This window comes from Schistocerca cancellata, chromosome 5 (genome assembly GCF_023864275.1).
Source record: "Schistocerca cancellata isolate TAMUIC-IGC-003103 chromosome 5, iqSchCanc2.1, whole genome shotgun sequence".
NCBI classification, from domain to species: Eukaryota; Metazoa; Arthropoda; class Insecta; order Orthoptera; family Acrididae; genus Schistocerca; species Schistocerca cancellata.
The window spans coordinates 838,014,847-838,040,132 of record NC_064630.1 but is presented as its reverse complement, the minus strand read 5'-3'; the positions used below and the strand labels follow the sequence as shown (position 1 = coordinate 838,040,132).

The 25,286-nt window shown below is 43.6% G+C and overlaps 1 protein-coding gene and 1 non-coding gene across 2 annotated transcripts in view; both read right to left on the bottom strand.

Moving 5' to 3' along the window:
* Positions 1-25,286, bottom strand: part of LOC126187935 (testis-specific serine/threonine-protein kinase 3) — a 112,824-nt gene that overhangs the window by 45,635 nt on the left and 41,903 nt on the right. Inside the window, exon 3 of the mRNA XM_049929302.1 lies at positions 14,770-15,374. Within this exon, the coding sequence (XP_049785259.1) occupies positions 14,770-15,242 (473 nt within the window). The 5' untranslated portion in view covers positions 15,243-15,374. The remainder of the gene's footprint in view (positions 1-14,769; positions 15,375-25,286) is intronic.
* Positions 18,840-18,913, bottom strand: Trnat-ugu (transfer RNA threonine (anticodon UGU)). Its single transcript has one exon. It is a non-coding gene; the product is annotated as a tRNA-Thr (tRNA).

Here is a 25,286-nt window from a genome sequence, read left to right as displayed (position 1 = left end):
GCAATAGTTAGATTCTACTCAGAAAAATGTTAAGTTGATATCACCAAAGAGCACCTCTTCAACATGTGCAGTATTCCGAACCTAGATGGCTAGAAGTGGAAAGGTGCATTTCTGTTAATGGTAGATAGTAAGACAACACTTTATCCTTGCATGCTGGTACAACATGTCGACATTCCAGTTTGTAGGGAATAGAGCAGCAACAAAGCCATACAGTAGGCGGAGAAGCAAGGCATCCAATGTCACTCACAAGAAATCAAAACCGCCTAGGGAATTTCAAGTTAACGATGATGTAAACAACGTAGTAGTAGATACCACTTGCGAGGTCCGACAGTAGATGCAGGCCTCTTCCTGTAACATATGTTTATACGATGACACCCATGCAGTCTATAGTTTTATCGACGAGTGTGGAGGTGGGGATGCTTGATTATATGAGCAATGACTTGAAATTCCCCAGGTGGTTCTGCCTATCTGTGAGTGACATTGGACATCATGTTTTTCTGCCTTCTTTATGGACGCCGGTATGTTGCCGCACCATATATTACGAGGTGCATTCAAGTTCTAAGGCCTCCGATTTTTTTTCTCCAGACTGGAAAGAGATAGAAACATGTGCATTGTTTTAAAATGAGGCCGCGTTCATTGTCAATACGTCCCAGAGATGGCAGTACCATACGGCAGATGGAATTTTACCGCCAGCGGCGAGAATGAGAACTGTTTTAAATACTTAAAATGGCGACGTTTTCCTTACTTGAACAGCGTGCAATCATTCGTTTTCTGAATTTGCGTGGTGTGAAACCAATTGAAATTCATCGACAGTTGAAGGAGACATGTGGTGATGGAGTTATGGATGTGTCGAAAGTGCGTTCGTGGGTGCGACAGTTTAATGAAGGCAGAACATCGTGTGACAACAAACCGAAACAACCTCGGGCTCGCACAAGCTGGTCTGACGACATGATCGAGAAAGTGGAAAGAATTGTTTTGGGGGATCGCCGAATGACTGTTGAACAGATCGCCTCCAGAGTTGGCATTTCTGTGGGTTCTGTGCACACAATCCTGCATAACGACCTGAAAATGCGAAAAGTGTCATCCGGGTGGATGCCACGAATGCTGACGAGATGACCACGTGGCTGCCCGTGTGGCGTGTTGCCAAGCAATGTTGAGGGGCAATGACAGCATGATGGGACTTTCTTTTCGTCGTTTGTGACAATGGATGAGACGTGGATGCCATTTTTCAATCCAGAAACAAAGCGCCAGTCAGCTCAATGGAAGCACACAGATTCACCGCCACCAAAAAAATTTCGGGTAACAGCCAGTGCTGAAAAAATGATGGTGTCCATGTTCTGGGACAGCAAGGGCGTAATCCTTACCCACTACGTTCCAAAGGGCACTACGGTAACAGGTGCATCCTACGAAAATGTTTTGAAGAACAAATTCCTTCCTGCACTGCAACAAAAACGTCTGGGAAGGGCTGCGCGTGTGCTGTTTCACCAAGACAGCGCACCCGCACATCGAGCTAACGTTACGCAACAGTTTCTTCGTGATAACAACTTTTGAGTGATTCCTCATGCTCCCTACTCACCTGACCTGGCTCCTAGTGACTTTTGACTTTTTCCAACAATGAAAGACACTCTCCGTGGCCGCACATTCACCAGCCGTGCTGCTATAGCCTGAGCGATTTTCCAGTGGTCAAAACAGACTCCTAAAGAAGCCTTCGCCGCTGCCATGGAATCACGGCGTCAGCGTTGTGAAAAATGTGTACGTCTGCAGGGCGATTGCGTCGGGAAGTAACGCCAGTTTCATCAATTTCGGGTGAGTAGTTAATTAGAAAAAAATCGGAGGTCTTAGAACTTGAATGCACCTCGTATAATGGAAATCTCGACGTGTTGTACTAGCACATGTGATGCCATGACTAATAACGAGATATAATTGTTTTCTTTTCTTTTACTACCTTGTACTTCATACATATATTTCTGATCACGTAGAACATTTTTCATTTGTTTATATAGTGTAGAACATGAACTGTGACTATGTTTTTGGATAGGGTCCGCCTTCAGCAAAACACAGTTTTGTTTTTTAACCCAGACATGTTTCACTGCAGTTGCAGCATCTTCAGTGGGCTTTTATTTCTCATCTTTTTACCACATGGTGTGGTTTTTCTGATGTGTTGTGTTTGTGCAATGACTGTTTTGTTCCACAGTTTGCCATCTGCAACCACTTACACGTTTTCGTTTTCCTCATCTTCATCACTGTCAGACACTATGTATTGAGATGCCATTGTCACTGTTTCACTGTTTAAGAGCTGTAAAAACAAACACTGTCCGCCATGTTTGTTTTTACAGCTCTTAAACAGTGAAACAGTGACAGTGGCATCTCAATACATAGTGTCTGACAGTGATGAAGATGAGGAAAAAGAAAACGTGTAAGTGGTTGCAGATGGCAAACTGTGGAACAAAAGAGTCATTGCACAAACACAACACATCAGAAAAACCACACCATGTGGTAAAAAGATGAGAAATAAAAGCCCACTGAAGATGCTGCAACTGCAGTGAAACATGTTTGGGTTAAAAAACAAAACTGTGTTTTGCTGAAGGCGGACCCTATCCAAAAACAAACATATTGTTAAAGCAAGCACGGGAAAAAGAGCTTCAGATGAGTAACTGTGACTATGTTAACTTTGTTGATTTCTATAAGAGTTCCTTATGTAATAGATTTTTTCTTACGTGTGTAGTAATGGTGTAGGTTTAACGGTGTAGGTTTGGCCGGATTTCCGTGTGTTAGACACGGGTTGAAATTTGAGTTTATGATGGACGTTCTAAACGGACGTTTTTATTACGCGAACGTTGTGGTTTTTGCAGAACTATGCTTGTGACAGTGACAGAGCACTCATGAGCAGAGAGTATTGTCGTCGGTTTAGAATTGAGCTGCATTACATAAACTGTGAATTCAATACTGTTCATTTTCTTGACTATGATATATGACGTATGCTAAAATAGTAACAGCCAATGTGGAAACTGTGAACTGTGTTGCTACGTAAGTGACTGTTTTCGTGGGAACAGTGTTATCGTGAACCATGAATATTAACCGTAGAAGTACTGTCTAACTTCGCAATGACGTGCGGACTGTGCCAAACTATCGTGCGTGAAAGTTGCAGTTGAACTAATACGATCTTCAGGTGCTGCATAGACAGTTATTTTGTTCCGGCCTACGACAAATGGGTGCTACACAACTTACTACGACCGCCAGCCGAAACAGGATGTAAGGAAAGAGGATATATTAATGCCAAGGACACGACTGGCAGAATTTAAAGGAATCATATCAGCAACTTCAAGCTGCTTCTACCGCCGCCGCCACATCACGCCGACCCAGAAGAGATATGACTGAAAACCATTCCTCTCTTCGAGAAACTCGCAATTGTAAACAATTTAATTTCTTTCTGCTTCGTAACAGGCCACCTCTTAACGTTTCTCTCCGTAAATAAAGGCATAGTAGCGTATTGTGAAGACTGTTCACCTTCAGTGATTGTTGACCCCACCACTAACAGTAGTTATTGACATCATTTACTTGTTTTTGCTTTTCAGTGCATTTACTAATCGTTGCATGCGCTTTGTGTGTTGTACTGTGAAATGTGGCCAGACGTGCAAGTTGAGGCATCCGCCATTAAAGTTATTTACACCGACCAATTACAAAGAAGTAGGTTACTCGCCATTGGTTTAAGTTGACGTATTAGAGAGAACTTTGAATCTAACAGCTGTCAAAGTACGTGATCTATGTTTAAATGCTACTTAACGTCATATTTCCATTCATTCGTGTTTAGATGCAGATTTGTCTGAGCGTAACTGTTACTGGTAAGCAAAATTACAGTATACTGTGTCCTTATTTATCAAATTAACTTCAGAATGTTTTACTGTTTTCACTGTCAATGGATTTTATTAACAGGATTGGGCAACTTCTCATATAGAGGCTTGCTTCTGAAGTTTCCGGAAGTAAAAAGGGTTCTTGGGATTTATACAATATTAATTTACTTCGTGCAGTTTTTCTTTAAACATTTTCTGAGTACAAATTCACGGTCATAGTAAATCTCCAGGACCAATTTGCTTTACACGCACCAGTATTAGATGTTGACCTACTATCTACCATTAACAGAAAGCCATTGTTCCACTTGCAGCCATCTAGGCTCAGAACATTATTTTGTACAAATAGATAATCTGCTGTGTACACTCCCACCTCATGGTGATCTTGCTAATATCGACTTAACCCTTTTCCTAGAAGAATCTAACTACTGCAGCAGCTTTGTGTGGGTAACTATTACCTTAGAAAATTCATGAGTCCTACATAAGTGTCTTTTATTATATTATCTAAAAGGCAGTGAGTGTCTGCATCTTATGGTTATAGTGTTTGACTAAATTACTGTGGTGTGCTGGTTGTTTTAGTGTGTGTTATTAGTGTATTTGTGTTAATATATCGGACTGTGCTACTTCCTATTCATTTAAAACCAAGTGTTTACCTATACATCTTAGAATGGAGACATGGAGGTATTTCGAGAAATAAACAGTAAAAGTTATTGAAATAGCGATGGGAGGTGGGTGTACTTATACAAAAAGTCTTGATGTCCTACAATACATATTGTCACATTTGTTTAGCATTTGTAGCAATAGAAGGCGGTCATACAATTGTGTCTTCCACGAGGTGCCAAATGTCAGGCATCAGATGCAGCCATTAGGCATTAGGTGTTTTGTGTATTCTGCTTAGTCTGAGTACTGAGAGTTGTCTTGGGCCACTATCACAGGGTCGTCTGTGGCACGATCGTACACCCGACTTGTTGCTTCCACAAAATACTATCATGTAGTCTGCCAGTAAATAAATTGCTTTGTTTTAAACAGATCTTTGAATTTTTTATTCACTCCCTTCTCCGTCTCCTCACTACAGGATACTTTCCATCTCCTTACTACAGCATTTAGGTAAGCGTTTAACATACGTCTTGTGTGCTCTGCTTGAAGACAAGGACAAATAATTTTGGAGACATCGTCAATACGATGACCAAAGCACCAGCAACCAATTACTTCTTGCATCCAAGGCCCTTTGCAAGCCTCTCTGTATATGGTAAAATCTCAATCGTGCAATACATAAATTAAAGTGCACAATGTGTTCCGAAAGTGAACTAGCTTTCTGGCATTCAGCTCTCCAGCAGACACGGCGCACCTGTAGCTGCTCATCAGGAGACCCGTCCATTCTCTGCTTGCACCAGCAGATCCAACAGGCACAGAATCAAGTCTTGGTATGTATTGTGATTTCTGTTAGCAAAAGTTGCAGAACAATGGATACCAGAGTCGTAGTCTTGAGAATGAGGGACACCTCCTGATGCCACTACATGTGCGATTTCTACAGAAATATGCCCCACACACCTACATAACAACATTGATTTTGTCATGGCAGTTTTAGGTCCCAGAAGCATCGTAAATTTCCGCAGAAATACACGTGTCAGTATGCATTCTATAGAAAAAAATTGTAATTTTCTTGCCAACCAGCTCAGCGATGTTCCCGCATGTGCAGCCTATAAAGAGTAGGACATCTGAAAGTGTGATTATTGTACAAATCCAGAAGCATCTTTGGTGACAGCTGTTAAATTTCCATGTGCAGCTGCATGTGGGGAGAAAAAGTATATATGCAGTCTATACGAATATATAATGTAAAAATGTGCAGAACGGAAATACACCCAATTTCCTTTCCAGAACCAACGTCTCAAAACCGTTCAGCTGAAATCATGCTAGGACCAGTGTGGCCTAAATACAGCACTCAGCAGGGTAGATTAACATCAACTGACGAGTGACCTCTTACTACTAAGCAGCAACCGGATGAGGCACGTTCTTTTATACTGGAAATGGTGATGGAACAGTGTATTGGTGGTTTGAATCACTGGCTTGAAAAGGATGTTCCATGGACAGCACACACTATGTGCTTCTGCAAATGTATGTTTCTGATTCATGTCAAGGACACTCACATTACGGATACTACCTGTCGAACTAAAAATGCCTCATGTGGGATTCACATCCTATTCTCACAAAACTACTCTATAAGTCTACATTAACATGACCAGCCTGTTTCTGTAGCTCTATAAAGTTGCCTAGGTGGAGTGTCAAGTTCACTTGGAGGTGGTGGCGCATATATAGAGCAACACCAAGGGGTGCACTTTGAAACAGTTACAGTTGACTGTTTAACGTAGATGACTTCCAATTATAGAGTAAACCTTATACACTATTTTACATAACAAATCACAAGCGCAGGAGTGAGCAACTTTCTTTTCTTTTTTTTTTTGTGGGAGGTTGAAATACAGCTTCATTGTCCGCTCACGGTCTTACTGTTTTGGTGGATAGTAAAACTGTTCCATTCGACAATGATGTCATTCCAAGATATCACTGGAGTGCACATTGAAGGTGTGGCGGTGGGACTTGAAGTCCCATACGACCCTCCAACGGTGGAAGTTCAGGTCACGGGCTATTTTAACTAACTGCAAATTACAGTACATATCAACACTGGTGGTTTATGATAGTCGATATCCACCAAGGGGTCAAGTCAACACTAACGCGTCATTAGTGGCTGAGACAGTGCTATAGTTAGCCATGGTCAGAATTGGAGTCCTCAAGGATGATGAGAGGAACAGGGCGTCGGTGCCAGTGCAGGGGAGGTGTTGTGCCAATGCTTTGTAAGCCAGCGACTGTGTCGCATAGGGTTTCCACTTTGGTATAGAGCCGCCTTGCCTTCTCTCACATGGATGTCTTGAGAGTTGCCATGTCAGTTTCCTCGTAGGGGTAACTACCCTCGTGAGGGGAGGGGCATGCAGGCTCCAACAGAGCACCTTATTCTGCAGGTGCTGGGTTCCCTGCTGGTGAACATGGGGTACAACGCTTTTATCAGCTTTAGTCCTTTTTGGGTTACATATTCGGCATGGCGGTGGAAGAGCAAGAGCAGTTTTTTATCCATCCGGACACCTAGGTATTTGGGATCATGGGACCTGGACGCCCACAATAGTGATGATGTGACGGAGGATGGGGCGCCGTTTATTTATTTATTATTTACACGTCAAGTTCCATAGGACCTAATCGAGGAGCAAATCTCCAAGGTCATGTAACATGTCAGTATATGTAATTACAACATGAAAGTAATAACAGGTAAAAATAAAATGTTTATGAACCCGAAAAAAGTTTATCTATAAGATAAGTAAACGCAGTCAACAATACAACAAGAATCAACTTAATTTTTCAAGGAACTCCTCGACAGAATAGGAGGAGTGACCCATAAGGATACTCTTCAGTTTCGATTTGAAAGCGCGTGGATTACCGCTAAGATTTTTGAATTCGAGCGGTAGCTTATTGAAAATGGATTCAGCAGTATACTGCACACCTTTCTGCACTAAAGTTAAGGAAGTCCGATCCAAATGCAGGTTTGATTTCTGCCAAGAAATTTGAATTGCTCAGTTTCACTAATAATATGCCCATTATATGAAATTAAAACGTCAGGTTCTGTTGAATTGTGTGTTAGAAGCTGTAAAAACTGAGTCTTACTGTGATTTAGCGTTAGTTTGTTTTCTACAAGCCATGAACTTAGGTCATGCACTGCACTATCTGAAACTCGGCCAATGTTGCACACAACATCCTTTACTATCAAGTGTCTTCAGCAAACAGAAATACTTTAGCATTACCCATAATACTAGAGGGCATATCATTTATATAAATAAGGAACAGCCGTGACCCCAGCACTGATCCCTGGGGCACCCCCCACTTGACAGTACCCCACTCAGACCCCACATCACAGCTATTCTCAACATTGTGAATAATGACCTTTTGATGTCTGTTGCTAAAGTAAGAGGTGAACCAGTTGTGAGCTGTTCCCCGTATTCCGTAATGGTCCAACTTCTGTATCAATATTTTGTGATCAACACAATCAAACGCCTTAGTTAAATCAAGAAATATGCCTAGCGTTCGAAACCTGTTGTTTAACCCATCCAGTACCTCACAAAGAAAAGAGAATATAGCATTTTCAGTTGTTAAACGACTTCTAAAGCTGAACTGTCTCATTTGACAGCAAATCGTGTGATATAAAATGATCAATTATCCTTACATACACAACCTTTTCAATAACTTTAGCAAACACAGATGGCATAGATATAGGTCTAAAATTGTCTACATTATCCTTTTCCCCTTTTTATAAAGTGGCTTTACTACTGAGTATTTTAATCATTGAGAAACTGACCATTCCTACAGGAAAAATTATAAATCTGGCTAAATACAGGGCTAACATCAACAGCACAGTACTTTATTCTGCTAGGCACTACATCATATCCATTAGAGTCCTTAGTCTTCAGTGATTTAATTATTAACTCAATCTCCACCTTGTCTGTATCACAGAGGAATATTTCAGATATCAATCTCAGAAAGGCATTTGCCAAGAAAGTTATATGATTCCCTGTAAAAACTAAATTTTTATTTAATTCGCCAGCAATGCTCGGAAAGTGATTGTTAAATACTGTACATATATCTCACTAGTCAGTAATGGAAATACATTTACTGCGAACTGACTGTATATAATCGACCTTGTGCTGCTGACCACCAAGCCAGTGAAGTAGAATGCCGTAGTTTAAGTGGCATTGAGGGCAATCTTGTTGGAACCACACCAGGTCACAGCCGCGTCCACCTGCTTCTGGAGGCGAGCAATGAGCTGGTCTGTGTTGTGGTCGGTGGCATAGAGCGCCATGTCATCAGCGTATTGCGCCAGGTGGCAGTGTGGGAGGACTGGTATATCGTTAACATAAATGTTAAAAAGGATGGGAGACAACACAGAGTCTTGAGGGGTACCCATCGACATGTGACATAACATGGAGCGTTGGCTTTGCTGAGTAACCACGAAAGTCCTATCGTGAAGGAAATTATCTTCTCATAGACGTCAGGGTGGTCGTCTGTGTCAGCATTTTGTACACAAGATTGTCCTGCCAGATCTTGTCATATGCGTTTTTTTTTTTTGTGGTTTTAGGGCGCAAAACTTCAATGGTCATTAGCGCCCAGACTACGTTAGGAATGCACCGCCAGGAACAAGTTTAAAACAGCAACGAAAAGGGAAAACACGATAAAAGACAGACTGACAGGCATAGGATAAAAAAAACAGCATAATCAAAGGTCCTTAGAAAGGTTGGTCAAGTTGATAAAATGAAGAAAGCGAGCAGCTGCTCGTGGGTCATCCGCTAAAATGGCATGTAGACTACAGGGCAGGCGTTTTGCAGGTCCAAGAAGACCGCTGGCATCGACATGGCGGAGTTAAAACCCTTGCTGACATGTTCCGTGATCCGAAGCACTTGGAGTTCGGCTGACAGGTGGGAAATGAATCCACACTGTTCCAGATGGAGTGTCCCAGCCGCCGCTGGAGGCTGGGAAGTGTGGTGGAGGATCAAAGATCCCGTCTTCTGTGACGCATACCAATGCCCACCAAACTGAAAGACAGGCTGCAGCCTCTTCTGCCCACCTTTTGAAGTGCCACAACCCTCTATTGCGGGCCGGCCGTTGTGGCCGAGCGGTTCTAGGCGCTACAGTCTGCAACCGCGCGACCGCTACGATCGCAAGTTCGAATCCTGCCTTGGGCATGGATGTTTGTGATGTCCTTAGGTTAGTTAGGTTTAAGTAGTTCTAAGTTCTAGGGGACTCATGACCTCAGCAGTTGAGCCGCTTAGTGCTCAGAGCCAGCCCTCTATTGCGGCGCCTTCTCCACCAGCCACCACGCCCACCCCTGCCCGTTGCAGGGCCATCGCCCTTGTTGAAGGGCTCAGCCAGATTTTGTTATAATGGCGAATTGCCCACCACACAACCACCAGCCCCTCGGGATCTAGTTGTCTGTATCTTTAATGCTAATGGCCTTAAAGGTATGAAGACTCAACTGATCACTTTCCTCTACGACCACCATGAGGACATTTGACTCGTCTCAGAAACCCACCGACGATTTTCGTCTCCGCAACATAGTTTGCTATCACACTGACTGACTCCATTTCCGAGGTGGGGGCACGGCAATGCTTTTGCATAAGTCACTCGTCCATAATCACGAGGTTCTCCAACCACTCGAACATATAGGGGCTGCAGCAGTCACTGTTTCTATCCGCCTTGGTGGTATAACTTTTGCTGCGGCGTATTTGAGCCCTAACCTGCCACTTCTTGAGACTGATCTCCGTACCTTGACATCATTTGACAAATTCATTGTTGGGGCAAATCTCAACACCAAGCATCTGGCTTGGCATTCTCGCGCTGCTAATCCCAAGGGCCAGCTCCTCCTTGACCTAGAGGATCCTCTGGCGCTGTCGGTGTATGGCCCCCACAGTCCCACCCATATACCAGACCGCTCTGGACGTTCTGGATGTGGCCATTTTCAAGAACATTGCGGCTCAACGTTATTGGTAACCACCTTATAAATATTATAAAGTGTCCAGACATGTGGGAAACAATTACGTCTTTTCTTTGTTAAAGAACGTGCTATTACTAGGCTCGAGACCACAACAGAGTGCATTGTGTGTTTGATCACTGTACAAAACTGTTTAGGTAAGTACATGATGACTTCTTTTTTTCTCTTCAACGACTATGTTATGAAAGATAATTACATTTCTCTTCAATTATTGGTATCTCTCCACCGCTACTGCTGCTGTAATCACATTATTTCGTCTCTGCTTTCTGTATATTGCGATGTCGATATCCTCATCTCTGCCAGCCGGCAATGCCATGTCCTCACACTGCAGTGTTGCAGTATCACACCTCGTCATATTTATGGTCGTTTTGTTTAAGCTTGGCTTATTGGAAGTCCGAACTTGGAACGATGTGATCGAGGGGTTTTTGTTGGTGTATATTTCAGCTGTAGCAGCCTCAAGGGTCGGAAGAATCTCTTAACATCATTTCCGGTTGCCACTCACCAAATTTAGAACACAACTACGCTGAAGAGAAAAAGAAACTGGTGCACCTGCTTAATATCATGTAGGGTCCCCGCGAGCACACAGAATTGCCACAGTACGACATGGGGTGTACTCAACTAATGTCTGAAGTAGTGCTGGAGGGAACTGACACCGTGAATCCTGCAGGGCTGCCCATAAATCTGTAAGGGTACGAGGAGGTGTAGATCTATTCTGAATGGGACATTGCAAGACATTCCAGATATGCTCAGTAGTGTTCATGTCTGTGGAGTTTGGTGACCAGCGTAAGTTTTTAAACTCAGTGGAGTGTTTCTGGAGCCACGCTGTAGCAATTCTGGACGTGTGGGGTGTCGCATTGTTCTGCTGGAATTTCCAAGTTCGTCGGAATGCCCAATGGCCACGATTAAATGCAAGTGATCATACAGGATGTTTACGTACATGTCAATCTGTGAGAGTCGTATCTAGACGTATCAGGGGTACCATATCACTCCAACTGCACACGCCCCACACTGTTACAGATCCTCCACCAGGTTGAACAGTCCCCTGCCGACATGCAGGGTCCATGAATTCATAAGGTTGTCTCCATACCTGTACATGTCCATCCGCTCGATATAATTTGAAATGAAACTTGTTCGACCAGCCAACATGTTTCCAGTCTTCAACAGCCCAATGTCGGGTTGACGGGCCTAGGCGAGGCGTAAAGCTTTGTGTCGTGCAGTCATCAATGGTACACGAGTGAGCCTTCGGCTCTGATAGCCCATATCGCTGATGTTTCGTTGACGGTTCGCTCGTTGACGCTTGTTGATGGCCCAGCATTGATACATGCAGCAATTTGAGGAAGGGCTGCACTCCTGTCGCGTTGAACGATTCTCTTTAGTCGTCGTCGGTCCCGTTCTTGCAGGATCTTTTTCCGGTTGCAGCGATGTCGGAGATTTGATGTTTTACCGGATACCTGATATTCACGATATACTCGTGAAATGTTCGTACGGCAAAATCCCGACTTCATCTCTGCCTCGGAGATGCTGTATCCAATCGCCCGTTCGCCGACTGTAACACCGCGTTCAAACTCACTTGAGTTTTGATAACCTGCCGCTGCAGCAGCAGTAGCGATCTAACAATTGCGCCAGACACTAGCGACCGCAGCGCCGTTTTCTGCCGGTTTACATCTCTGTATTTGAATACACATTCCTATACTAGTTTCTTCGACGCTTCAATTTAGTTCCACAGGTAAATCTACATATGTGCATGCTATAGAGAATAACAGCTCTTTAACTTTCGTTGCGGCATATCATCTATATCAATGGACGGTGGTCGTAGACTTGCAAGGCGTACGAAATCGAATTTTCTTAGCGATGTTGCTTAATTGTGATAGACATTTATTTTAATGAGTTATACAGAGAATTTATTAGCAACAGTATTTAATTTGTGCTTGCCAAGTTGGAGATGTCTCACAATATATGGTAAGTAGTTGTACCATTTCGAAATATCAATTCAGACCTTATCTTTGTAAATGTCTCAGTGTTACTATCGTTGGTCATGTACGCATAAGTAGTCCATGTCCTTCTACAGTTTAAGTGGTACTTGGTAGTAAGGGCACCTTATTCTTCCCATCCCTAATAAGACAATTGTGTGTATGTCGTGGTGTAGCTGGTTACAGGCTTTATTTCTGTAAGCCATAGTTTCCAGAAATACAACTGCACAGATTGAATACACACATTATGTATTTAGATACTGCTGCAATGTAAACATTACATTTTCTGACATACTTTAGAATACTGTGACTTCATAGAAGTTGATTTCAGTATAGCGTGTTTTTCTTGTAGTTAACCTTAACTAGATCCTACAGAGTCCATGTAAACATCGCACTTTTCACACTGCTGACGTATTTTCCAGACATTTTACTTTACTGTGACGTCGTAGATGTGGGAACATGATATCGGAAACATGGTCTATAAAGCTTTTAGACAGCCTTAGGCACCTTAGCTTTGATCGCAAACTGCTGTTATGTACATAGCCTCCAGTATGCCTTTGTCATCTGTAATAATAGAAATAACTGTCAAACAGTGTCATCAATTATATGTTTCTAGTGACTAACATGATTCATTATTTTGCCCTCCTATCCTGGTGCTTGAGAACAATTTAAATGCTGAAATATTTACCCTGAGGATGTATTACGATTTATATCAAGATTAGTCCTACTTAGATACTTCCAGAGTGTCAGTTTGCTTGTGTGTTTGTCTGCTCAGCGTAGTACTTCAGCTAACACGTCTTTTTCTGCATTAATAATACTTGTCACGTTCCTTTTTTTATGACATCGATTCCCTCTTAAACGTCAGCTATTATCAGGCACGGAACGATGCATTGCAGTATAGACGGAATTTTCAACTCTAATTTGGCGTACATGTGTATTTGCAGAAATTAACTTGCATTTTCTTTTACACTGCAAGTATACATGAAATCAGATTAATTGACTTGAGCCTTAAAAATTTTTTTCTTCTAGTTAACCTCAAATAGGTCCTAGATAAACCAATGAAAACATCGCACGTTTCGCGCTACTGACGTATTTGGCCGATATTTTAGAATATTGTGAGATCTTAGATGCGGAAAATAATTACGGGTCTGTTGCTTTTTAACCGTACAGCAAGCTATTGGTGGCAGTACGATATCGTGGTTCACAGGTCGAACTTGGCTTATCTTATGTTGCAGACATTTGCTAGTGACAGTAAGTATTCGTTGTCTACAGGACAGCCATCTGCTTGTGACAAGAGCAAGCGGGACTTGAAACAGAAACTGTCTTATTTCACGTTTCAGGTAAAACTCATTTTCAATAAACAACAATTCATACTTTGTTATTTATATTTTATAATGACATGTTTGTTTTTAATTATTTATAGAGCAATATACTCTCTACTCGTTCCGGTATTCCATGGCGAAATTTAGCAATGTGACTTAAACGAATTTTTGGAAGTCAGCAATAACAAACATAGTTGACAAAATTTTGAACAAAATAAGGTATTTTATAGTATTTAGCTGCTGAACAGGGGTGTGGGGGGATGTGGAGAATGGGGTGCCCCCTCCCTCTCCCCAGTACATACCCTTGGCATATGGCTAGGTTCCTGGTATGGTCGATAATGGTGAAGCTGATATGAAACAATTCCCAGTCTCCTCCTCTGCCCCTCCATGACCTTGGCACAATGATAAAGGGTCTAGGGATTCGTTTGAACACCACAGTGATTTTTTTGGCATGGTCTGCCGTTGTCACCCTCCAGCCTCTGAACTGACTCACCCGGTGAGATGTCAAATGGCTGACGACGATGATCACATTTCAAATTAAAATGCAATGCACAGAAACGAAATTCAAAAAATAATACATCGTTACATGTACGCGTCGATGTTTAAGTGTCAGAATACGAATAAAATATTAGAGTTGAATCTTTGGATGGTCCTGCGATTTTCTAATCGTTTCTTTCAGTTCTAGCAATAATTCACATGTGTCTAAAATGCCAAGTTTGATAGGGGCTTGAAGCCCATGTTAAACCATACATCCCCATATAACTACATGGTTAAGTGCATTCACAGGTACAAAGAAGGCACAGCCACGCCATCTCCAGTACGACTATGCCTAGCAAATACTGTCGTGCTCTTATTACGCCTACTACAAAAAATCTAATAAGTGTATTATACCAATGTGAAAGTAAATTATTTTGAGGATGATATTTTACATTGCCTTCTCTATTTGATGGGTCATCTCTATTCGATAACGATTGAACAGGTGTAGCTTCCACAGGATCCAACATTACACGAAACAGACGAGAATGTATGAGTCCATAGATACGAACCTGCGGGAGAGGAGTATGTTTTCGCACTTGAGGTCCCGATGTGCAATGTTCTTGCCATGTAAGTATTGGAGTCCAAGTGTCATCTGCTTGAACCAAACCTTGGCCTGTTGCTCTGGTACTATTCCGTTGCGCTTTATGAAGTCCAGAAGGTCGCCATTATCCGCATAGCGCATGAAGATGAAGACGCGTGGTCCTCGTTGCAATATACTGTGAACTTGAATTATGTTTGTGTTCTCTATTTTCGTCAAAATTTCCAACTCGCGAGGGAAAAACTTTTCTAGGAAATCCTTCGGCGCCTTTTCTTTGTCGAATATCTTGCAAGCAAGTCGCATCTTTCGCGGACTTTGGCCATCCACGTAATCGGCAAGATGGACAGTGGCATAGGAGCCTTGTCCTATTTTCTTGCCTATGAAATAACCTCGTTGTTCTAAGGCATTTACTTCTGAAGTCCGAGGACTCACTCGGGACGTCATTACTTCCCACTAGCTCCCAGGGATGTGCTCATAGGCCTTACACCTCCAGGAATTCATTGGATTCAAGATATGTAGTCCAGAGCGGCGGTTTTGTACTCCATACATCCAATTTTGACAACTGAAGGCGGTGCGCTGAAAATAAAACATTCAGAGAATGAGATATTGGCATACATTTTAGTTTCAGTTTGTATTCAGCGCAACGTTAGAAAGGAGGAAATGGGCATAAAACAAAGAATTGCGTTTCCCATCGCAGCTCATCTACACCACGAATTAAGAACAGTGTTATTTAACACAAAGTATACTTGGTTTGTAACGGGAAATCTTGACTTCGCAATAACAAATAAAGTAATAAGAAATAATTATTTTCTGTTAGACCCATTGGAAAAATTGTACTGTCGTAGCTTATATGCAAAACTAGCTACAAAACGAAAGCTAAATCCACTTATCAAAATCGGAAGTATGAGGAGAACGGAAATAAAATCACAGTCAATGAGTGTTCATGGTAGTATTCTCAACTGGCTACCATAAATATACATTAATAAATAATAGGTATAGATTCAGGAATCTGGAAATATGTCGTGAGAACTTTATCGGTTTGATAAATGGAAGTCTTAAATATTTGAGATTATAATAAGTAAGTAACCCCCAATCTCTAAGATAACTACACTAGAATGAGATTTTCACTCTGCAGTGGAGTGTGCGCTGATATGTAACTTCCTGGCAGATTAAAACTGTGTGCCCGACCGAGACTCGAACTCGGGACCTTTGCCTTTCGCGGGCAAGTGCTCTACCATCTGAGCTACCGAAGCACGACTCACGCCCGGTCCTCACAGCTTTACTTCTGCCAGTATCTCGTCTCCTACCTTCCAAACTTTACAGAAGCTCTCCTGCGGACCTTGCAGAACCAGCACTCCTGAAAGAAAGGATACTGCGGAGACATGGCTTAGCCACAGCCTGGGGGATGTTTCCAGAATGAGATTTTCACTCTGCAGCGGAGTGTGCGCTGATATGAAACTTCCTGGCAGATTAAAACTGTGCGCCCCACCGAGACTCGAACTCGGGACCTTTGACTTTCGCGGGCAAAGGTCCCGAGTTCGAGTCTCGGTCGGGCACACAGTTTTAATGTGCCAGGAAGTTTCATAAGTACACTAATTAGAAACACACGACAACGTTTACTGCAAGGACGTACTGTTAAACTTATTGGTGCTGTAGAGGGGGAAGGAATGACAGCACTGAACGGAAAAGATGATGGTACATGCAATAAAAATGCTTAAATAGAGTAAGTGGAATATCTACACATTACACAGTATGAGGGACATGATACAAACTGAAATGGGATTCAGGCATATCCTATAGAAGAAGAAGCCAAGTGAACACAATAAATAGTTTATTGGTGCTGCACATTTTAGCGATTTTGACTGAGTTACTCACGCCGCAGTGTTCTTCTTCAGCTTAGAAAGAGCTAAGTGAAAAATCCGTGCAATTCGCAAGTTTATTTACATATAAAATCCGACTTCGGAATATTTCTTAGTGTGAGGCCGCTTGTACAAGACTCGTGTGCGTATCTGAAGTTGTAGATTCGCATATTTTACTGTTCATGTCGCGTCTGCATAATCTTTCACTGATTGTACCAGTACCGGTTTGTATTGTGATATGCTGTGAACTTTTGAACATTCGCGAGCGCTACAGTAACCTCTTATTGTTAAGACTTAAACATATCCTGCTTTTTTAAAAATTTTGAGAACACTACTTCCAAAACAGTCGTTCTCTAATTTCATTTTATATTTACGTGAGGAACAGGTGATTTTTGAGAATTTTCGTATGTTACAGGTTTGAGTGTTTTGGATATGCAACTTATTTCGCAGCAAATAAGCGTTTTTGGTTCACAGTTACTACCAAAAAGTACAATCATCCTTTAATTTCATTGTATGTCAACGCAAATAAACGCGCGTTTTGAGAATTTTCGGAAGCTACCATTATCCTGTACATATTGTATGAGTAATTTGGCGTTTGTGATAATAGTTACTATATCTGATCTTCCAACTAACATATTGTGCTACATCTAGTTTTACCTTAAGGTGTAGTAGCCCTACATGTTATCTACATTATCTTAAATTAACTCTGTTTTCAAGTTTGCTAACAACTCTAATCAATCTAAAAAAGTTTTAAGAAACTAATAATTTTCACCCCAGGTGATTGCGTTGCCTTAATAGAAATATCGTTTTGTGCATTTGCTTCAATTCTTACGTGGGTTTCGCAGCTATCAGCTCAACAGATTAAAAGATAATCAGCAGGCTTATTTTAAAATTATCTGTTCATTGTCCTGTAACACATTGCACGAGATAAAATGAAGCCCCACCGTGACTGCTGTTTTCGAAAACGGGATGAGATGGTTGGCGTTCGTAAGCAGCTGCAAACCGCCCTGACTATTGTCAAACAATTGGCAGCTGCTGCGAATCGGTGTATTGGAAGAGCTCCCGAGAGTGATACCGGTACGAGAAGTACCTCACTACTACACTGTCTCCTCTGTACAATGTACAGGATCTGTCATTACTGCGAATCGCATTTCAATGGTAGAGCAAGGCGGACCAGGGAGGACTCAGCATGGTGTACCTATCTACATTCACGTCTACTTAGCTACTCTGCAAATCACACCATAAGTGCTTAGCAGCGGGTCCATCGAACCACAGTCACAATAATTCCCTATTATTCCACTGTCGAACAGCACACTTAAAAGACGAATACATGCACCTTCCCATTCGAGCTCTGATTTCTCTCATTTTATTATGATGATCGTTTCTCCCCATGTATGTATGTATGTATTAAACTGGGGACCTAGAAACCACGGAGAGACTTCGTTCCGCCGTAGCCCTCAATAGGTCACAACCCACAATAGGCCAGGGCAGTCCACCCACCCCACCGCCGCCCCACACCGAACCCCTCCCCCCCCCCCCTCCGGGAGAACGTCTCATACCAGATGAGTGTAACCCCAAATGTTTGCATGGTAGAATAATAATGGTATACGCGTACGTGCAAACGGTGTTCGCGCAGCAATCGCCGACACAGTGTAACTGAGGTGGAATAAAGGGAACCAGAACACATTCGCCAAGGTAGGTGGAAAACCGCCTAAAAAGCCATCCACAGGCTGACTGGCACACCGGACCTCGACACTAAAGCGGGTATTACACGACGATCCGCCGCAAACGGTACTGGTCTACCGCGACAGACATCTAGCTGTAGAAGGGGTGAAACTACGAAAATTTGCAGACAATCCGCGCGCTAGAATAGCGAGCAATTGTAAACTGTCGTCAATCCGTGCATGCGCACTAGGCAGCGAGAACGCGCGTGCGCAAAAGGGGCTACCGCAGTGTTTCTGCTTGATATTTGCTTACTGTTTGGTGGCTAGTGGCTCATTTCAGATTTTCGTGTTGGGGATTTTCGGCGTTTTTTTTTCAGTAAGTAGGTTTTCATAAATGCAGAGAAAAACCATTTTTTTAGCCAATAGACTTTCTTTTATACTAAGAAATGATAATTAAATCAAGACCCTACGCTGTCACCAGGCGTTGATATACATCAATGAGGGCAGCTGAAAATATGTGCCCCAACCGGGACTCGAACCCGGATCTTCTGCTCACAAGGCAGACGCTCTATCCATCTGAGCCACCGAGGGCACAGAGGATAGCGCGACTGCAGGGATTTATCCCTTGCACGCTCCACGTGAGACCCACATTCTTAACTTATTCTCCACACACTACATTCGTAGTGCCCCTGCCCATTACACTCGTTACTCGCGGCAGACAATCTGACCGAGTCCCGTAAGAGTTCGGGCAATGCGTCTGCAAGGTTTATGGCCTGTTAGCCTTAACTATACATGGAGATGTATCTGTTCTTTCGGACATGTGCAAGAGAACAGATACGATCTCCGCACATTCTTTTATACTAGCTTCGTATTCTAGAAATGAAATGGAGCAAAGAGCCGTTAAGCGTCTTAATTTAGGCATATAGCGAGGAAACGTGTAAGTGTGACTTGCTGTATCATAATACGATTCGTCGGCAATAGTTTTTTTCTGAGTAGTATGCATATAGCGCCACACGGTGATTTTCGATTCGTATCGTAATGCCTTAGCTTGCGAAAGTTCATGTTTGTTTTGATTACATCTCTTGTTTATTTCAGCATGCCAAAAAAGAAACTGGCAGTGATAAGCGACGAAGTCTGTGCAGTTTCGCCCAGTGTGATAGACGAGGACTGAAAAACTCTTGAGCAGCACTTATATACCGTATATTCAAAACTTGGACAAATAACACAAGTACACCTTTAAGTATTGGTCCTTTCAAGTGCTACAAATTGCAGTGCATACATCCACGACAACTTTTGAAATGGTGAGCTGTGTTATTCTGTTGCTAAAAGCTAGACTCTTAAAAGATTTCCCATTCGCCAGGAAACGTAATGTTGCAACCAGCCAGCGACACAACAGAGCGTTTACCGGTATTTTATCAGTGATCTAGTCTGGTATGATCACAAAACGTATGATATTACTTAATTCTTATTTTCGAGAATGTGAGACAGCCTCCCCTTGCTAAATCCGTCTTCTATCATAAACAGCAGCTATTCGAAACAGGCCATGTCCATCCTAACGAAGTTCCGAAATTCTTGCGGATCTTCGGGCCTCTGTTCTTTCACTAACAGTGAATATATTCCCCTGCCTTCGTCCCTTCTTTTCAGCCAGGGTCGAACACAACAACGTCTGACTTTTCGTTTACGTCGCCGTTCTGTCCTAATCCGCAGATTTACTGTCACTGCTAGGGCAGTAGCTCCAAAAACGAGTGGATCCACCATGTGCAATAAGCTGTATAATTGTAAATTTCAATATACATATACCTGTGTAACCAAGTGTCTGTAATTCAGAGCAGTACTAACCTACATAAGAGAAAAACAATTATTAATATACAATTGTAAAAAACAATTTCTTATTAAATAGGAACCTTGAGCTCACAATTAATTTGAACGTACGACGCTCCAGTATATCATACAGTCGCCCTTGAGTTGCGGGCGGTAGAACGAACGACTTTACAAGACATCAGACAGTTCTATTTTCTTTTCGCGCGTATCGTCTGCTGCTCGCGCGTCGTCTGCTGCTGCGCATGCGCCCTAGGTATATCCCGCGTCAATGGTGTAATAGGTCGGAAGTGAACCAGATTGTAGTTACAGGTATGCACGTTAGGGGCGCTGGTTTAGGCGCATCGTGTAATACGGGCTTAACGCGCCGGGCGGATTCGTGCTGGGGACCGGCACGCCTTCCCGCTCGGGAAGCAACGCGGGCTGTCCCCATGCAGGTCGTCGTCAACAAAATATTTTCGCATTCGAAGCAGAAAGCTAGTGATCGAAATTCGATGAGAAGATCCTGCCGCTTCGAGAAACGCCTATGTTTTAATAGCGTCCAGCCCGAAATCCCTTATCATGTCCGTGACACTCACTCCCTTATTTCTCGATAATACAAAACGTACTGCCCTTCTCTGAACTTTCTCGTTGTACTCTGTAAATCCTACCTGGTAAGGATCACTCACAGTGCAGTAGTACTCCAAAAATGGTCGGACTAGCATAGAGGCAGTCTCCTTACTAGATTTATTGCGCAATACTTCCTATGTGTTCTTTCCAGTTTAAGTTGTTTGTAACTGAAATTCCTACGTATTTCGTTCAATTTAAGGCCTTTTGATTTGACTGATCTATCGTGTAACCGAAGTTTAACGGATTCCTTTCAGCATTCATGTGGATGACCTCACACTTTTCATAATTTAGGGTCACAGTTGCCAATTTTTGCACGATACAGATATCTATCTAAATCTTTTTGCAATTAGTTTTGATCTTCTGATGACTTTACAAGACGATAAACAACAAAATCATCTGCAAACAATCTAAGATATCTGCTCAGATTGGTTCCAAAATCGTTTATTTTCCAGATGACCACAGTTCGTGCGGAGCTACGGCCATACAATGACAGCCAATTACAGCCGAGCGGCCGGAAATGTGTCCGGTATGCCGCTAGGTGTTTGTCATCTAGCAGGGCCATTTTGTTCGACAAGTTGCTGCTGCATTACGCTGCGATTTCTGGGCTCCACTGCCGTAGGTGCCATGTCTTTCGCACAACTGTTGTAAAATATGTGATTTGAGAATAAAATGTGTTTAAAAATTTAATTTCTGTTTTCTTTGTCACCACTGTCTAAGTTTAAACATGCTGAACTACTGTACTTGTTAAGAGTCAGAAACCATGCCTGCCGTCTGTACATTACCAAAAATTAAAACTTAACAAATATTGTTTTTTTGTTTTTTTTTTTTTTCAAAAATTTTATTATGGTTACTGCACAACTTAGGTTTCACGTTATAAGCCTATTTTCAAGTACAATTAAAAAATTAAAACATTTGGCCTTTAGATTCCATTATTATTAACATTATACTTGTCAACTAATCTCACAAACGTACGGTTTTCTGAAATATATCTTATTGTCTTTACAAATTAATGGCATGATGCTACTTTTAGCATCGTTGTTTTAATAATCAAGCTTTACCAGTAAGCATCACGGAAAAATCGCGTCTAATGAAATCAGCCATAGATGGGGACTTAATGTTCTTTGGCAGTTCAGTTGAAACGATTGTCTTCAGCTAGTTCAAGTGGTAACTACACTACTGGAAATTGAAATAAGAACACCGTGAATTCATTGTCCCAGGAAGGGGAAACTTTATTGACACATTCCTGGGGTCAGATACATCACATGATCACACTGACAGAACCACAGGCACATAGACACAGGCAACAGAGCATGCACAATGTCGGCACTAGCACAGTGTATATCCACCTTTCGCAGCAATGCACGCTGCTATTCTCCCATGGAGACGATCGTAGAGATGCTGGATGTAGTCCTGTGGAACGGCTTGCCATGCCATTTCCACCTGGCGCCTCAGTTGGACCAGCGTTCGTGCTGGACGTGCAGACCGCGTGAGACGACGCTTCATCCAGTCCCAAACATGCTCAATGGGGGACAGATCCGGAGATCTTGCTGGCCAGGCTAGTTGACTTACACCTTCTAGAGCACGTTGGGTGGCACGGGATACATGCGGACGTGCATTGTCCTGTTGGAACAGCAAGTTCCCTTGCCGGTCTAGGAATGGTAGAACGATGGGTTCGATGACGGTTTGGATGTACCGTGCACTATTCAGTGTCCCCTCGACGATCACCAGTGGTGTACGGCCAGTGTAGGAGATCGCTCCCCACACCATGATGCCGGGTGTTGGCCCTGTGTGCCTCGGTCGTATGCAGTCCTGATTGTGGCGCTCACCTGCACGGCGCCAAACACGCATACGACCATCATTGGCACCAAGGTAGAAGCGACTCTCATCGCTGAAGACGACACGTCTCCATTCGTCCCTCCATTCACGCCTGTCGCGACACCACTGGAGGCGGGCTGCACGATGTTGGGGCGTGAGCGGAAGACGGCCTAACGGTGTGCGGGACCGTAGCCCAGCTTCATGGAGACGGTTGCGAATGGTCCTCGCCGATACCCCAGGAGCAACAGTGTCCCTAATTTGCTGGGAAGTGGCGTTGCGGTCCCCTACGGCACTGCGTAGGATCCTACGGTCTTGGCGTGCATCCATGCGTCGCTGCGGTCCGGTCCCAGGTCGACGGGCACGTGCACCTTCCGCCGACCACTGGCGACAACATCGATGTACTGTGGAGACCTCACGCCCCACGTGTTGAGCAATTCGGCGGTACGTCCACCCGGCCTCCCGCATGCCCACTATACGCCCTCGCTCAAAGTCCGTCAACTGCACATACGGTTCACGTCCACGCTGTCGCGGCATGCTACCAGTGTTAAAGACTGCGATGGAGCTCCGTATGCCACGGCATACTGGCTGACACTGACGGCGGCGGTGCACAAATGCTGCGCAGCTAGCGCCATCCGACGGCCAACACCGCGGTTCCTGGTGTGTCCGCTGTGCCGTGCGTGTGATCAGTGCTTGCACAGCCCTCTCGCAGTGTCCGGAGCAAGTATGGTGGGTCTGACACACCGGTGGCAATGTGTTCTTTTTTCCATTTCCAGGACTGTATAATCCTTAGCATAATGTAGCGGCACCACGGTTTAGGATAGGGAAAGTTAGTTTTGTGCGATATTCAGAGCACGAGTTACAGCCAGCTGCAGGCCGGATTGCAGTAAGTTACGCATACCAGCAGTTGCGAAGGCAAACAGATGCCACAGGGGCGTAGAACTGCCGGAGAGGGCGCCCACAGCAGTTTCCGTGGCGCAAGTCACAGGCAGAAGAGGGCCACTGGCCGACCTAAGTGTTATGCATACGTGACGCATAGCCGCGCACTTGGCAAAACAGGGGCACACAGTCGAGTATATATAGGTGCCGTTTTCTAATGAGATTCATTCGAGTGTGGCAGCTCTCCTGGACGGCAGGGCACGTCACACCGCGGGGCTACACGCAGCAACAGATGGGGCGACAGCGTCCCAGTCCACGGCGGGTCGTCGGTTCGACCCTGTTAGGCCGACGCGGGATCTGCCACTCTTGGGCTCGCTACCGAGGGCAGTCGGCACGGCTCCCGACACACGCCGGAGACTTCCGAGGCGAGGGCTGCCGGATCGCGGGCGGTCATTGCCGCCGCGTTCTCAGCGAGGAAGAAGCAGCAGCGGGGCCGGCCCAAGGCTCCCGGCAGAGCAGCGCACAGACAACGGGGACGGTGGCCGCTCACGTAATCGGAATTCTGCAGCTGGCGTACAAGGCCGGCACGACACAGCGTTGCTCTGCACAGGCTGCTGGGATGCTTACTCAGCATTGTGGGCCGAGGTGAAAAGAGCACTGTAGCGGAAACAAATAAATCATTTGTAAAGTTCTCGCCGAGTTTTAATACGGCACCTCCTGGCACCCCCACCCACTACATTTGGTGTCTTCCCGCTACATTTGATCATCCTGATACATTCGGTGGCAGAAGCTGCCATTACAATAATCTGTATTAGTTTGGAGAAGTTAATTTCAGTTCACTCATTACTGTATGCCATCGTTTTTTGGAAGAATTTGCTCGAATTCTCGTCCCCTAGCTTATCATCACGCTTTTTCCCTCTACCATGTATAGGTCCAAAAACAAATTAATGCAGATCCAATCCTCTAGCCCCGACCAAGGTTTTCGAGGGATCTCTAGTTTATAAGGTAAATGCGGAACTAGCAATATCCTCCCAAACAATCGCAAATGGGAACTTCTTTGCTCTCTCCCAGCTTGTTAAGATACGGATGATGGATGAAAAGAACCGAGAGCTCTACCAAAAGATCTGCCCATCTGTGTAAAAAGAAAGAAAGAAGGAAAATAAAAAAATATCGTGGAGAGACAGTGGCGTTATTGTCAGCACACGCCACTTGCGTGTTCCTGATCCCTGTTAACGAGATAAGCACTATTACGACCTTAAGGAACAACAATACCGAACTGGGCACTTACATCAATGAATCGTTTATAAATATGATTATGGTTCAAGAGGGGATCACATCGAATGGCTGCTCTCTTGCTCAGAAGCATAAATTATTCCAGAAATGAGAAAAATAATTGTCTCTTCCATTTGTTCTATCAGAAATTCTTCAAAACCCGTGTCTCCTTATGTACCATAATGGTATGGTATACAACTTTAGACTAATCGGATGACGTAACGCTTCCTTAACTCGTTTTGTTTACATCTCAGTCTCAATGAGGCTAAAGTTATTTTAGTGTTTCCTGTCACATTACTTTTCAAATGCGGGTATACAACTTCAACCTGAATTAGGTGGCTGTAGTATTGTGGAAGAATAATTACGCTATCCCCTTTCGCCCTAGTAAAACGAAAATAACGACTTTTTTCCATTGCGTTAATGAAAGAAAACAATGTAAGCATTTAATAATGCCATCTACCTGGCCAGTGTGAACGATAGCTGTTATCCTGTCACCCTTTTTCAAGAGTGCATTAACCCACTTCTCGTCATGCCACATCTAAAATCGTACCTATATTCTGAATGATGTGTTACTG